General features: G+C 42.8%; 1 protein-coding gene across 1 annotated transcript in view; it reads right to left on the bottom strand.

The window, feature by feature from the left end:
* The window catches only part of mtpap (mitochondrial poly(A) polymerase), a 65,967-nt gene that overhangs the window by 40,178 nt on the left and 9,986 nt on the right, over positions 1 to 15,803 (bottom strand). Inside the window, exons 3-4 of the mRNA XM_068007270.1 lie at positions 11,212 to 11,445; positions 9,356 to 9,580 (exon numbers count right to left, since the gene is read on the bottom strand). Of these exons, the coding sequence (XP_067863371.1) occupies positions 9,356 to 9,580; positions 11,212 to 11,445 (459 nt within the window). The remainder of the gene's footprint in view (positions 1 to 9,355; positions 9,581 to 11,211; positions 11,446 to 15,803) is intronic.

Below are 15,803 nucleotides of genomic sequence, written 5' to 3'. Positions count from 1 at the left end.
CAATCTGCTCACCTACTTCCTTTAAAACCTTGGGATGAAAACAATCTGGTCCTGGGGATTTGACACTCTTTAGTGCTATTATTTTCTTAATTACTGTTGCTTTACTTAGGTTAATTTTATCAAGTCCCTGTCCCCGATTCAATATTAGTTTTCTTGGGATTTCTGGCATGCTATCCTCTTTCTCTACTGTAAATACTGACACAAAGTAATTGTTCAACATGTCCACCATTTCCCCATTGTCAATGACAATATCCCCACTTTCAGTTTTTAAGGGGCCAACACTGCTCCTGACCACCCTCTTTTTCGTAATATAACTATAAAAAGTTCTTCGTATTGCTTTTGATATCCCTTGCAAGTTTCTTTTCATACTCTCTTTTTGTAGCCCTGTTTTGTGACCCTTTGTTGATCTTTGTATCTTCCCCATTCGCCAGGATCTGTGCCATTTTTTGCCTTTTTGAATGCCCTTTCCTTATGTCTTATACTGTCCCTTACCTCTTTAGTTGTCCATGTCTTTTTTTTTGTCAAGTAGAGTTCTTGCCCCTCAGGGGTATAAACCGGTTCTGTATCACGTTAAATGTTTCTTTAAACATTTCCCACTGATCATCAGTCATTTTACCCATTAACAGATTTGCTCAGTTTACTGTGGACAGTCTCTGTCTCATCCCATTGAAGTCAGCCTTACTCAAGTCTAGAATCTTAGCAGCTGATTCACTTTTTTCCCTTTCAAACACTACATTGAACTCGATCATGTTATGATCGCTATTGGATAGATGTTCACGCACAGATAAGCTGTTAACTAAATCTGGTTCATTACTCATTACTAAATCTAGTATGGCTTGCCCCCTTGTTGCCTCTAGGACATACTGCTGTAGAAAACTATCCCGGACACACTCAAGAAATTCACTATCTTTCTGACAGTTGCTAGTCTGCTTTTCCCAATCTATGTGAAGGTTAAAGTCCCCCATTAAGACCACTATGCCTTTCTTACATGCTTGTCTAATCTCTACACTTATATAATCCATCGCTTCAGAGCTGCTGCCAGGGGTCCTATATATAACTCCCACTGTAGTCTTAGATCCTTTCCTATTTCTCAATTCAACCCATAAAGTCTCTGTTGGCTGCTTACCTCTCGTTATATCCTCCTTTATCATTGAAGTGATTTCATCTCTAATCACTAAGGCTACTCTTCCCCCTCTTCCATTTTCCCTATCTCACCTGTAGACCTTATAACCTGGTATATTTAGTTCCCAATCCTGACCATCCTGCAGCCATGTCACAATAATAGCTATCATGTCATACCCTCCAATTTGAATTTGAACCTGTAATTCATTTAATTTATTCCTTATACTCCGTGCATTTGTATATAGAACTCTTAGTTGGGCCACACACCCTAGCCTGACCTTCAGCTTTGATGCTGGGTTAATCGCTTTAGACTTCTAGTTTTCACTTTATCTGTAATGCCTAAAGTACACTTTCTTTCTGCTGCTCTACGCTTTTCCCTTTCACTTGTTCTTGAACAACTGTTCGTACTATTTGTATTGTAAATTTCCCCTGGGTCTTCCCCTCTCATGCTGCTCTCAACTTTACTCCCTTCTGACTCCCCGCTCACGTTCCCATCCCCCTGCCACTCTAGTTTAAACCTTCCCCAACAGCACTAGTAAGCACCCCCGCAAGGACATTGGTCCCCGTCCTGCTCGGGTGCAACCCATCCCGCTTGTATAGGTCCCACCTTCCCCAGAACCAGTCCCGATGTCCCAGGAATCTAAATCCCTCCCTCCTGCACTCTGCACTCATGAGTAGTCATATTTCAGTTGTTTCAATAAATACAATCACATCCATGACTGGATTTCCTAGAAAAATGAGGCATTTGTCTCAATGGCTGTGAATGTTTCCACAATTAATCCATGTTGAAGTGCAAAAATGTCTGGAGAGTGTTTATTGAAATTGCTAAGTACTGATTTATCAAGAGCAACTTTTACATGTACACTTTTTCCAAATTAATAGAGAAGACCTTCAGTAACCACAAATGATTAAGTTAAGCTGTACTATCTATAACATACAGTAATTTGAACTACTCACTTGGATCATGATTCTCTCCTACAAATAATGTACAGTTTGGTAAACATACTGCAGCACAGAAAACAAGGCACTGTAAAACACAATGCCTACACTTTAGAACGTGTGATAACCCAGGCCTTACAGGCCTTATTTTCCCCTACATTTTCCCATCTAGTTCCTTGCATTATTGGCACTCTTCCTCCTTTAGTAGGAGGGTAAGCTAAAGCCATTGACTTCATACTGCTGACTGGTGATGTGCTTTATCAAATAGAATTAATCTCGCTGTTTTTTTCCTGAGATTGGACACGTCTCTGCAAGGGCTGAAGATGACCAAGTAAAAAATGCTGAGAACAGAGAAACACTCACAACAAGGCTGGTGAATTCTATGCTTGGACTTGAACTCTCACCTTGCAGTACCGAACCCATTGCTTTATTGTTACAGCTGATGGGTTATCACACGTTCTAAAGTGTTTAATACAGTGTTGTATTTGACATGCCCAATAGCAGCAAATTCTGTCCTTATAAGGCTCATGAATGCTTTTTACAATATGTAAGTTAACTTAGCATACAAACTTTACTTATAAAAATCATACATCTTCATTAGTATAGTTTCCCAACTCTGAATTGATACTTCAGTATTTTGTCCAACTGTGTACTTTATCCACCTATATGGCTTTGTTATGAAATATACATCTTACACTAAAACAATCAATCCAGTCATCCTTACAGTCTCTGTATACCATACAAGCTCCAATCTTTCACTATTATACTACTTGAAGAATTTCAGTCACTTTGCTCTCCCAAGCACACCAGGTATGTTATGGTTTTGGTTTATTATTTAGCATTTTCTTTAGTACACCCTGTACCAATGTACTGAGAAAAGTGCTCCTGCAAATATGGACACACTTCTATTTATACTCCATTGCCATTCAAAGAAACTGGACACATGATGCATTCCTGGCTAACCTTCCTACCATTCCTGAGCCAAACATAATGTGTAACATTATACGTGCAGACTGCTTGTCCAGGCTGCTCTGAAGAAAACAATGCTGCTTGGTTCTGTCAAAAGCTAAAGAAAATGTTATATAAACAAATGGCAAACAGTCAAAGAAAAACATTGCTCTAGATGTTCCAGCTGATAGCATTGAATTATCACCAAGGACATGGAGACAGATGGTCAATCTCAAATTAACAGGATGTCACAAATGATAAATGAGACATTGTAACTCTGCCCTCAACATTCATTTCATTTAACCATTTGCTGACGTATGACTATTTTAAAGAAGTGAAAAACAGGCTCCAAATAGGCACAATGATATGAATATTTTCCCCTCCTTACCCTTATCTGCACATGCCATCCCTCAGATATATCATTCGCAAGCTGTACCTCTCAACTGTCTCTGTGCTACCAGACTATTTGTTTGACATTACCTCTCGGATCAATCATAACTTTCTCCAGTTCAACAATGGAAAGATTAAAGCATTTGGCTCCCAACAGAAAATGCTTCTTGCTACTGACTCCCATCCTTCTCCCTGGCCAATGTCTCAGGCTGAACTAGACCTTTTGTGACCTCACTGTCCTGTTCATTCCTGAGCTGAACTTTAAAACCACATGCTATTCATTACCAAGATGTCTACATCCACCTCTGCAGCACTGCCCATTTCTGCCCCTACCTCAGCCACTTCACCGCTGAAATCCTTATCCGTGCTTTTGTCACCTCAAGACTCGACTACTTTAATTATCTGTGCTGATCTCCCATCCTGCACCCTCCAGAAAGACCAACTTGTCAATACTCTGCCGCATGTATCCTGTCCCGCCCGCCTATCAACGCCATTCTCATTGACCTATACTGGCTCAGATTCCCAACACATTAAATTTAAAATCCTCTTCCTTGTTGTTAAGCAGCCAACTTATGCACAGCAAAGTCCCACAGGCAGCAATGAGATGAATGGCCACTTAATCTCTTTAAATGGTGTTGATTAAGAGATGAATGTTGACCAGGTCATTGGGAGAACTCCCTGCTCTTCTTTGAACAGTACCACAGGATCTTTTATGCCCACCTGAACAAGCAGAGGAGGCCTTGGTTTAACAGTTCATCTGAAAGACAGCACGTCTAACAATGTAGCACTCCCTCAGAACTGTACTGCAGTGTCAGCCTAGATTATGTGCTCAAGTTCTGGAATGGAGCTTGAACCTATGACCATCTGAATCAGATGCAAGAGTGTTACCACTGAGCCAGATTTGAATGGCTAAATTATCACTGAACTGTGCAAGAAATTGATAGATATTACAAGACATTAGAACTCTCTCAGGTAGTTAACCCCTTCATTGATCCACTCTAGCAATTTTGCCACTCTTAGAGCAAGCAGTATGGTCTAGTTATTAATTCTTGACGTATTAGGCCAGATCTTGCTGGCGCGGGGCATCTCACGGTGTACGCCGTTAGTTAAGACTTTTTCTTGCACCCTTGAGCTCCAAATTGTTTTGTGCTGTAACTTGCTGGAAGTGCGAGCTTCTAACAGCGTGTCGGGGGCAATGGGGCATCTGGGACCTTAGTGAACAGTGTATCTACTTAACCAATGAGATTTAAGGATGGAGAAAGAAACAGAGAAACGACTGAGGAGGAGGATGAATTAGAGTGGGTGAATTCAATGTCAAATTAGGTACGTAAAGAGAAATGAAGAGAGGGAAGAAAGATTGGATTAAGAGAGAGAGAGAGAAAAAAAGAGACAGAAAGGAAAAGTAAGAAAACAATTTAAAATTTGACTTTTTTAAAATCTCCAACAATTTACTACATGCAGGAATGAAACTCCAGTTCAAATTGTTTCTTTTCTGGGCCAGAGAGGTTGATTGGCAGTGCATTAACAATTATTAAGTTGTTAAAAATGTACTTACTCTGTTAAATTCCAGCCCTAACGTTCTGCGATGAGTTTAATGGGCAACTAATGTGCAAATCCCGCAAGTTCTTACAAATAACGGGGAGGCTAAGGGGAGATGCCGTTTGTGCGAGACAAAGGACGGAGTACCATAAAAGCGACCAGCAAGTTCTGGAGATTCGCAACTTATGGGGCTTGATTTTACCAGGCCTGCGGGTTTCCGGCGGGTTGGGTTTCGGGAGCGTGGTCAACACGCTCGGTGAAATTAGTGGGTTGCCCGCGCGATCGTAGCAGGCAACACACTAATTAGATCCATTTACCTGCTCTTCCGGGTTCCCCGCTGCTGGTCTGCGCGTCGGGCGGGCTGCGCATGCACAGTAAGATCTGTCAGCTGGAGGCTCTCTAGTTAAAGGGGCAGTCCTCCACTGACAGATGCTGCAACCAATAGAACAAATTACAGCATGGAGCAGCCCAGGGGGAAGGCTGCTCCCAGTTTAATGATGCCTCACCCCAGGTATCATCAGATGGGGTGAGGAGGAGGGGTAGGACAGAGCTCTTCCACCCGGCGGGCGGGAGGAAGCGGCCTGCCTCTGCCACCAAGAAGGCCTGGCTCGAGGTGACAGTGGAGGTCACCTGCACCACCAACATATCGCCCACCTGCATACAGTGCAGGAGGCGCTCCAATGACCTCAGTAGGTCAGCCACAGTGAGAACACGTAGTCTTTCCCCTACACTCCGTCTGCCACAACACTGCCCCCACCCCACATCTCCTTCGGCACTGCCAACACTACTCTGTCACATCACCCCTCATACCCACTCAAACCCCATCCTCATCTTACCTGCACCTACTCACCTCGCGAGTACTCACCCCGCCACTAACACGTAACCCAATCCTCATACAATCTCATGGCTCTATCCCATACTCACCCTCTCGTGTATCTCCCTCATGGCCAGCCTCACTCAACCTGCCACCACCTGTGCTGCAGCCACAGGGCATGCATCACACATGTGCAGTAGGCAGCGTAAGGCAAACGTGTCGTGAGCATGAAGGGGATGCACAAGGGTGTTTGAGGGTTTGTCATGGGTGTTACCTATATTGAATTTCAGAACAACTCACATCACACATTATATTGGCACCACCACTGCCATGTCTCTGCGAATCCTGTCTGTTTTGTGCAATAATGCCCGCTCCTGGGTATCACTATGAGGACCCACCACTGATGCCACCCAGTGTGTTACTGCAGAGTAGGTGCAGGTGTGTTTGCAGGGCTGCTCCGCGCAGACGACTGAGAGACATCGGCGGTGTACCCGCCTGCACCCTGGAAGGATGCGGAGGAGAAGTTGTGGAGGGCAGTGGTGACTTTGGCAGCGACAGGTAAGCAGATGGTGCTGGGGCCAGCCAGGAGCAGCTCGGCATGAAAGAGGCTACAGATGTCCACGACTACATGTCGAGTGAATCTGCGCCTCCGTGTGCACTGCTGCTCAGAGAGGTCCGGGGAGCTGCGCCTCGGTCTGTAGACCCTGTGGCGAGGGTAGTGCCCTCTGCGACGCGTCTCTCTCTGCGGTAGCCCTCCCTCCTGCTGTACAGGTGGATGTGTCACAGCACTCTGTTGTGGAGCTCCACATGTCAGAGGTGGACAGCGTGGATGGCAAGGCTGGTGATGCTGTTTGCCCTCCGAGGGGGTCATGACTGCAGCTACGACGGCCCCCATCCGTAATATGTACATCTGAGGGGGTCCGCAAGGTAGGCACATGTCTCCGGACCCCGGGGTGAGTGTGCAGGTTGGTGACTTTGACCGTCAGGAGCGGGGTGGTGGAGGCCACACTTTGTCCCAAGTGACAGAGCGGCCTCCTGCAATGGGTGAGGGTCTCCCCCCCCCACCACCTGTCAAATGGACCTTTGCAGCTGCCACAGGCTGACGGCTGCAACACGTCCAGTTCAACTAGGACTGTTTCCCCCAGTGTGGGAAACAGTCCCATGTTTCTCCAAAATCACACACAGTCCCTTAATCAGGTCAGTTAATGACCTGAACAAGCAAAATAAATACACTCAAGTGGCATCCCGCTGGCTTTAATTGCCTGCAGGATTCCCACCAGCGGGGGCTGCGCACGCACCCCCGCACGTCATCGGGGAACCCAGAAGTGGGCAGGATCGTGGCGCGATCTGGTCACATGCCTGGATATCGGGATTTTCGGGGGCCCCCCCCGCTGGAAACGCACACGAAACCCGCTGGTAAAATCGAGCCCATGGTGTCTCTGAATCCCCTGAACTTGCTGGAGGATTTGCACATTAATAACGGCGTGCGGCGTTAACACGCTGTTATTTTTCTAGGACGATCGGTCCATTATTGTCCAGTAACTATGGAAACATTTTGCTACATTTATTGCATCAATTATACAAAATGCCATTGTTGTAAAATAGTTTAGGAAAACAACAGAGCAAACAATTATACTTAATGCTGTTTTTAATGATGTTTGAACAAATGTAAATGTTCATTTTGTACCATCAAAAGGGTTAATATAAATTTACAAATTCAAGCATTAAATAATTTACTATAATGTTAAAAACACAGGTAATTAAGCCTTTATCTCATGTAGTAATATACCCACTAATGTATACTGGGAAGGCACGGTTTTAATGAAAAGTGCTTGGCAAACCTTTCTATCTGGCGAGCCCGAAAAGTTGTGAGTCATTTTTCTCATGACAGTGTCACACACAACTGATGTAATTATGCATTTCAACATGATTTCCATCACTGTATTGTTCCTTACATTATAAATTTTAAAAGGATTTGCAAAATGCTTTAAGAAGACAGCACTCCTTTTACACATCACTGTTTATATTCAAAGCATTGTTAAAATACTCCTTTCTCTCTCAAAAGAACTTAGCATGTGTTGAACTTTGAAAGCTTTGGAATTTTTATAGCCCTAATATTGTTTAGTTTAGTCTTGTTTCAAAAGGAGGAAGCAATAGAGGTGGGGAAGATCTTTTTGATGCAAATGTCAATTTCTTACGTGCTCCACATCATTAACTTTTAACTGCCTCATTTCTTCACTGAAGGATCCTTAGCAAAACTCTTTTGTAGAACCCAGAACACAGGCATTTTATTCAGCCAGCAGGATACTGGATATGGTCCAATGATGTCAGAAAGAAAGATCCTCATTAAGTTTCTGGATGATTATGATCACGTAATCCAGGCTGACACTCCGGTGCAATTCTGAAGGAGTGCTGTACTATTGGAGATGCATTAAACTAAAACCCTGTTTGCTCGTTCAGGTGAACATTTGAAGATCTCATGCCACCAAGAAGAGTAGAGAGTTCTCCCGGTATCCTGGCCAATATTCTCTCCTCGATCAACACCATCTGGGGGAAAAAGTGTCAGGCCATGGCCGGATACTAGGTTGCAGCAGGCCCTGGCCAAACAGTGCAGCACTGCTGGTTCGGGGCGGGCATTTAAAAAAAATATATTTTTTTAACATGCCTGTAACAAGATTTCTGCTCGGATCAACCGTACACTTCTTCAAGATGTTTTAAGCTCATGATAGAACACAAGGGTCACAAGGCACACTGTGGGAAGGGGACAGAAAGAGCTTTATAGCCCTGATTGGTAGAGACAGAGCAGCTGAGGAGGTGTGGGAGAATGCGAAGGGCGCAGAGAGCAGCACAGATGTGTGAGAGCATACAGGATGATGGGGATGGAAAATACAGTGCCTTTTCTTCCCCCGGTGTTGCAAAGCCAAAATAGATAATTAGGATAGCCCGTGCAGGCCTGCCCCTATATTTCTGAAGCCAACATCTTCCTTCGCCGCCTCTTGCAGTTCCCGTTGATCCCACCTCTTGCGACCTGCATTTTCCAGGCCAACTGCCTGCTCCTCTAAGCCATCTCCCACCACTCCTTCTCCTCAACTCTTGTGCCTCACACCAACTAATACCACATACTTCTCTACCCCAGTCCTTCCCTCAACTTCCTCTTTTCCCTTTTTGACCTTTGCCCTCCATTGAGACTACTCCTGCTTTTCCTATCCCTCCACTTCCGACTCTCCCCAAACCACTACTCCCAGACTTGCCGCTATTCCCACTTCTCCTCGGCCTTTCACCTTCATCCCCATAACCTCCCACCACCTGAGCTCACCAAGCCACTGCTCCCGCTCTGTTAAAAATCAACTAAAATTACCACCTGCTAAATTTCGCATTGCCTAGCCCCATGAAAACACTGCTCCCTACTCCAAGGCTACCCGACCCAACCAAACAACCGCTACTGTCAGTCACGGAGTAGCAGCTTCACTGGTTTGACTACTATAGTCATACAAGCACCTAAAAAAAAAAGTCTATTTTTCTTTTAAATTATATATGTACTATTATTTATTATTGAAGAGCGCAGAATTTCAGTTTCCGCCATTGAAATAATGTGCTTATTACCTGAATATTATTTCTTCCACTAACGCCATCTAGATCCAAAAACATGTCTAGGTCACAGCCCATCTTCCCAAAATTATTTACAGATGATCCGAATGGTTTAATTGAGCATTCCGGAAAGTAAGCAGCTGCAATGTCCTTTACTAGGGAGCACACAAGAAAACGAAGACGGGTATTCTCTTCAGTAAGCTGGTACTCTTTGCAGACTGTGTATAATTGTTCATCTATCTAAGACAGAAAAGACAGTAGCAATATTTTAGAACGAAAAACACCTTTCCACGTACAAAGTAGCGCATCATAAGAAACTGAGATAATCGTCACAGCACTGAAAAAACTTACATCTTTCAATGTAAACAGTGGGTTTACAGCATTCAGACAGCACTCCTACTGACTGCCAAATTAGCAACTTTAATGGATACATAAAATGATCTTGTCTTTTTCCTGGCATATATCAGTCATTTTTGAATTCATGGTAATGCAACTGTTTGACTTTATTTTTCAACCAACTCTATTGTATTTATATGGCGAAGAGCTGTTTTTAAAAAAATTCCACAACAGACTCAATCATTAATTGCAGTCTGGATTTCCGATGATGAAAAATATATTTCCACAATTCAAATAAGAAACATGCTACTCAAGAATTTTTGGTGGTGTTAGTAGGACTATTTATCATATTGCTATCAATACAATGTGTGTGTGGGGGGGGGGAGGGGGAAATCACATTTGAATACACATCCTTCAATGTGGTGTCAATATGTTTCATATGATAGTCTTTGTTTTTTCTCACTTCCCTCTCCTTCCCTTCTCTCCTAAGGCTAATAATGACTTGGGCGATAGTTCTATGGACACAGGTTACCTCCTGTGGCCATTAGTCATGTACAATTCTTAATATTTAGTACTGATTGGCTATTCAACTTCAGGGACATCACAACCAAGTCCAATATGGTCCTTCACATGCCGGCACTTCCAGCAAGGGTCACTGAATAGTGTTCAGGAGCAGGAAACCTGGCTGATTTTTTCCTTCCTGAACTAGACAGCCGAAGCTGATTGTCGCATCTCTACCAACACTGTGCCCGAGATCAGCTAACTCAGCGCAGACCTGGGTCTTTCATGATCTGTATCAACTACTCACTGGACAAAGTGTAACACTCAATTATCACCTGAAATTGTACCGATCATTACTAATGCCTGAACTTCACCCTAATCTTATATAGTTCAAAATGCTCTGGACACAACCCAAGTTTGGAGGGGCAAAATCTAACTGTACTGCTGGCTGTTTTCCACAATCCAATTGGACATAGTACAAAAAACTTCACACTTCCATCATTACCAATCCTAGTAATACTGGTTTAATAATGCTTTAAGTACAAAACATAAATTAGGCAAAGAATATTAATCTGGATTTCAAAGTAGCAAATTAAAATATAACACCCACAACATAGCATTGATCAAAAAATCTAATCTTCTCACGTTCATTTTGTTAAATAGGTTAGTTTAATTCTCCAAACGTTAAGAACATAAGAAATAGGAGCAGGAATAGGCCATACGGCCCCTCGAGCCTCCTCCGCCATTCAATAAGACCATGGCCGATCTGCGACTTCAACTCCATTTTCCTGCCCGATCCCCATAGAGTCCAAAAATCTATCTATCTCAGCCTTGAGTATACTCAACGACTGAGCATCAACAGCCCTCTGGTAGAGAATTCCAAAGATTCACAACCCGCTGAGTGAAGAAATTCCTCCTCGTCTCAGTCTTAAATGGCCGACCCCTTATCCTGCGACTATGCCCCATAGATCTAGAGTTCTAAAGTTAAACAAACCAAGTCTCAGTGCGTTTGAGCAATCTGACGGCAAACTTACATTCTCAGCACCAGAAAGCTTCTGTAAAAGTTCATTAAGAGGGATGACAGATTGCTTAAGGCGTGGTACAGAAGAATGTGCAGCAGACAGCTCCCTAGGAGGGTTATTTCTTAAGTTGAAAAACCTGGATTTGAACGGAACAGCACATTCATGCTGGAGTTTCGGGATACTGGAAAAACCTTTGAGTGTTCCTATACTTTCCTTATCAGAAAACTCCACCACTGCATAAATACCCTGTGGAGCAAAAAGAAGAAATTAATAAAAATTGCAATAATTTATAAATTTATATGAGATGGCAAAACAGGTATTAGCAAAACAGTAGTGAATGTCATGTTGCTAAAGCCAGGTTTTGTAACATTTCAATATACAGTATACACAGTAGCTATGCTAAAAAGATCTCTTCATGCTCAGTGCTGTGAGTGGCTAAGCCACACAGACCATAAGGTTTCAGGTTGGATCCGCGGGTGGTGATAAGGAACAATAACTGATCTCAATGCCCCTGGGTTAAGGAGGGGAAACAAAATCCTATCCAATGACCCCTGCTGAAAAAGAGTGTTTGTGGGAAATTTGGGTGAGGACAGGATCATGCTTGGCAGTGATACACCCTACTGTCAAACAACCTGCTGACACTCACCGCCAAGGCGCGCAAATGAATCAAAACCAACTGGGAAAGACACCGAGGGGCACCCAGTTCAATGGAACCATACCCCAGTAAGTAGTCAACACTTGAGAGGGGAGAAAACTTAGTAGAGAAATAAGAAGCTCTTGGATTTTCCTCGATCCTTTGTAGAAACAAATGTATAGAATATAGTGCTGGGAATGTGAAAGAAAAACAAGAATGTTGGAAAAGCACATCCAGGTCCATCAGCATCTGAAAAGAGAGAGGGTAAAGTTTCATGTGGAGACCTTTCATCAACTGGCCCCTTCAGAATGAAACATTAACCCCTAAAGGGGAGAGATATAATATGAATTGAGCTGGTTACATTTTATGAAGTTTGTTCTTTCTAATCACCACCGTCCTGTAAATTTTTGCCCTTTAGAAGTTAGTATCGTTCCCTTATTTTATCAAACAAGTTGATGCTCTCTGGCATTGCTCATGGACAAAATAAGAACATTTGAAACAGAGTAGCCTCAGCAGCTCACAGCTCTGACCTGGCTTGCTCATAAACTGAGTCCTACACTGGGGCAGAGGCCCAGGGCTTGATCAGGACCAGAGTTTCCATTTAGTTAAAATTTCAGCTAAAACCGTGAACTTTTAAATGTGTACTTTTACTTCAAATGACTTACTTAAACTTCCTGTTGCAAACATGCCAACCTAGAAAACTAGTAAAACCTGTCCAACACCCTCAACCAAGCTGGCACAGCCCTCGAACAACTGGCATCTCAAGCATGGGCCTGACGTGAAAACAACATAAGCTTTGTAACTCAAGCTGTAGGTGCACCCAACATTCCTTCACTTGTATTAAGGGAGAGAGAAAAAAAATCACTTGTCATAAGTATATGAAAACTTTAAGGGGGAAATCCAAATGTTAAAGGCAAAATTTTGAATTTTTACATTAAAATGATTGATTTTGGTTAATTTTGAATATTTTTGTCACAAAATGAACTGTTTTTGGGTAAAAATAATTTCAATTAAATTTTAATCTGGTATGGCCCCATTTATACTTCAAACCATAGTATTAACATTAGGTAGCTTTTTAAAACTAAGAATCTAATTAAAGATCACATTCTGTAGATTAAGATAATACTAATAATGTTAGTAGTTTGTCACCACTTCATTTTTAAAAAAACAGTAAAACCACCCATTTAAGTTGCTACCTCCAAGTAATTTGCAAAATATTAAATCCACTAACTCATGTAGCTAAGCTCCAATTCCTACACAAATACTGTTTTCTATCTCTTAAAATACACAAATTAATTTAAGAATGTTAAGAAAGAATGACTTGCATTTATATAGTGCCTTTCCCAACCCCAGGGTGGCCCAAAGCACTTTACAGCCAATGAAGTGCTTTTGAAGTGTAGTCACTGTTGTAATGTAGGAAACGTGGCAGCCAATTTGCACACAGCAAGGTCTCACAAACAGCAATGTGATAGTGACCAGATAATCTGTTATACTGACAGAAGTTTCTTTCTCCACAGATGCTGCCTGACTTGCTGAGCTTCTCCAGTATTTTCTGTTTTTATTTCAGGTTTCCAACATTCACAGTATTTTGCTTTTGAATCTGTTTTACTGATGTTGGTTGAGAGATAAATATTGGCCAAGATACTGGGAAGATCTCCCCTGCTCTTCTTCGAATAGTGTCATGGGATTTTTTATGTCCACCTGAGATGGCAGATGGAGCCTTGGTTTAACATCTGATCCGAAAGCAGGCACCTCTGACAGCGCAGCACTCCCCCACACTGGAGTGTCAGCCTCAATTTTGTGCTCAAGTCTTTGGAGCGGGACTAGAACTTACAACCTTCTAACTCAGGAGAGTGTGTTCCCACTGAGCCACAGCTGACACCTAATGCCTTGTAACCAAAGACAATGGGGGAGGAGAATTCTATAGCTTTCTAAAGCTAGATTTTAAAACTTATGTTGGTGACTTTGCAACATTATGTTTTCCACTTCCTCTTCCCTGGATAATCTTTTGATGGCTCTAGGCAGACAGAAGCAGGATGAGCTCTGCTGTGTCCCCGCAGCCCCCACTGCTTTCTGGTGGCCAATGCCATTGGGGACACTGCATCCACCCACATGTGGTGGATCTCATGGTGAAGTCATGCAAATTACAATCTTTGAACACTGGACGCAGTGGCTGCTTTTTGGGCCCCAGCATCCAGGAGTTGGCAGAGGAGGCACTGGGGCTAAAAATTTGTAAAAGGGCCTGTGCAAGTGCTCCCAGCATTTTTAAACAGGCAGCTTGCCAGCTACCTCAGCTAGTCTCTGCCCCCATACAGGCAGGACTCTGTGGTGAAGGCCAGGAAGCGGCCTACCGTATGTTTAATAACCGTGGGGTCAGAAATATGGCTGAGGTCAGCGGGGCATTTCCACAGTGGGCGGAAGTCCCACCCCAGTAGAGATGTGTCCCACTCGAGGGATGGGGGGTGAAAAGCTTAAGCTTACATGTCAAAGTGAGAAATGTCACTGGTGGGGAAAGTAAAATTTTCACAGTGTCAGTTTGAAGCATTTACTTTTCATTCAATGTAAAAAAAAAGTCCCTAATCAACTCAATTTCATCCAAAATTAACATTCTTAATATTATTGAAAATTAAAAGATGCATAGCTTCTGAAACTCCTGTTGTGCCACAGTGTGACAGGTTCTCAGCAAGTGTTATATTCATGGTGTATTGCATATGGGAAACAAAAACACAGATATATTGCTCAGCCGAAGCCCTTATAGTACTGTTCTCTTACTCAGGGCAGCATAACATCTGACAGCTCAGTTTCAAACCAGCCCAACTAGATGGGCCAAAAGTTGTCCAACAGCAAAAGATTATTGGTTGGCATCATTTTCCAACAATTGGGTATCGGGAACTGTAGCTACAATGATTCTCCATCCTCTACACAGTTTTGGGCTCTAAATGAGTTAGGTGTCTTGATCCAAGGCCTTCATTTCAAGGGAAATATTTAGCAGTTTCATCATACCATCAAGTTGAGAGTCTCAGATTCTTCAGGGATTTTTTTGGTACAGCTGATGAAATATTTTTGTTTAATTTCACATCAGGGTTGAGGGATTACATTTCTGAAATTCTGATTAGCGCATTCGAAATGTCATCATCTTGGACCTACCATAATACGCAGGAACCAGGTTGATGTATTTCACTGTCTTACATCATGTTCCCCTCCTGCTAAAAATTAGGAAAGTAAGCAATGCTCACAAACCCCCCCCCACCAATGTGAAAAAGGCAGATTGAGAAAATTCAGAATTTTCCCAAAGACCAGTGAAGAGCACATGAGTCGTGTACATTAGACAAGTAGCATCTTTATAAACAATTATAATCATAGAATGGTTACAGCACAGGAGGCTGCCATTCGGCCCATTAAGCCTGCGCCAGCTCTCTGCAAGAGCAATCCAGCTAGTCCCACTCCCCCCCTCTTTCCCCACAGCCCTGCAAATTTTTCTCCTTCAGGTAACTATATAATTCCTTTTAGAAAGCCACATTTGATCCTGCTTCCATCACCCTTTCAGGCAGTGTATTCCAGATCCAAACCACTAATTTTCTAAAGCTAATACATCTGTATTACTTCAGTGAAAGTAGATCAGTTTGAAATGCAAAACCATGTCCATTGTTGCCATGATGTAAATTTGACACAATTTATATTAGTAACCCAATTTAAGAAATCAGCAGTCGCTTGTCCAAAAAATGAAAAGTTCTCATTCAGCTATTAGTAAAAAAAGTGCTAGGGAAATTAATGGGGCTAAAGGCTGACAAATCCCCAGGGCCTGATAATCTACATCCCAGAGTACTAAAGGAAGTAGCTCTGGAAATAATGGATGCATTAGTGGTCATCTTCCAAAATTCTATAAACTCTGGAACAGTTCCTACAGATTGGAGGATGGCAAATGTAACCCCACTTTTTAAAAAAGGAGGGAGAAAAAACAGGGAATTAC

This window comes from Heptranchias perlo, chromosome 2 (assembly GCF_035084215.1).
Source record: "Heptranchias perlo isolate sHepPer1 chromosome 2, sHepPer1.hap1, whole genome shotgun sequence".
In the NCBI taxonomy this organism is placed as follows: Eukaryota; Metazoa; Chordata; class Chondrichthyes; order Hexanchiformes; family Hexanchidae; genus Heptranchias; species Heptranchias perlo.
Note: the sequence above shows the minus strand (reverse complement) of the source record. Positions and strands in the feature narration are given on the sequence as shown.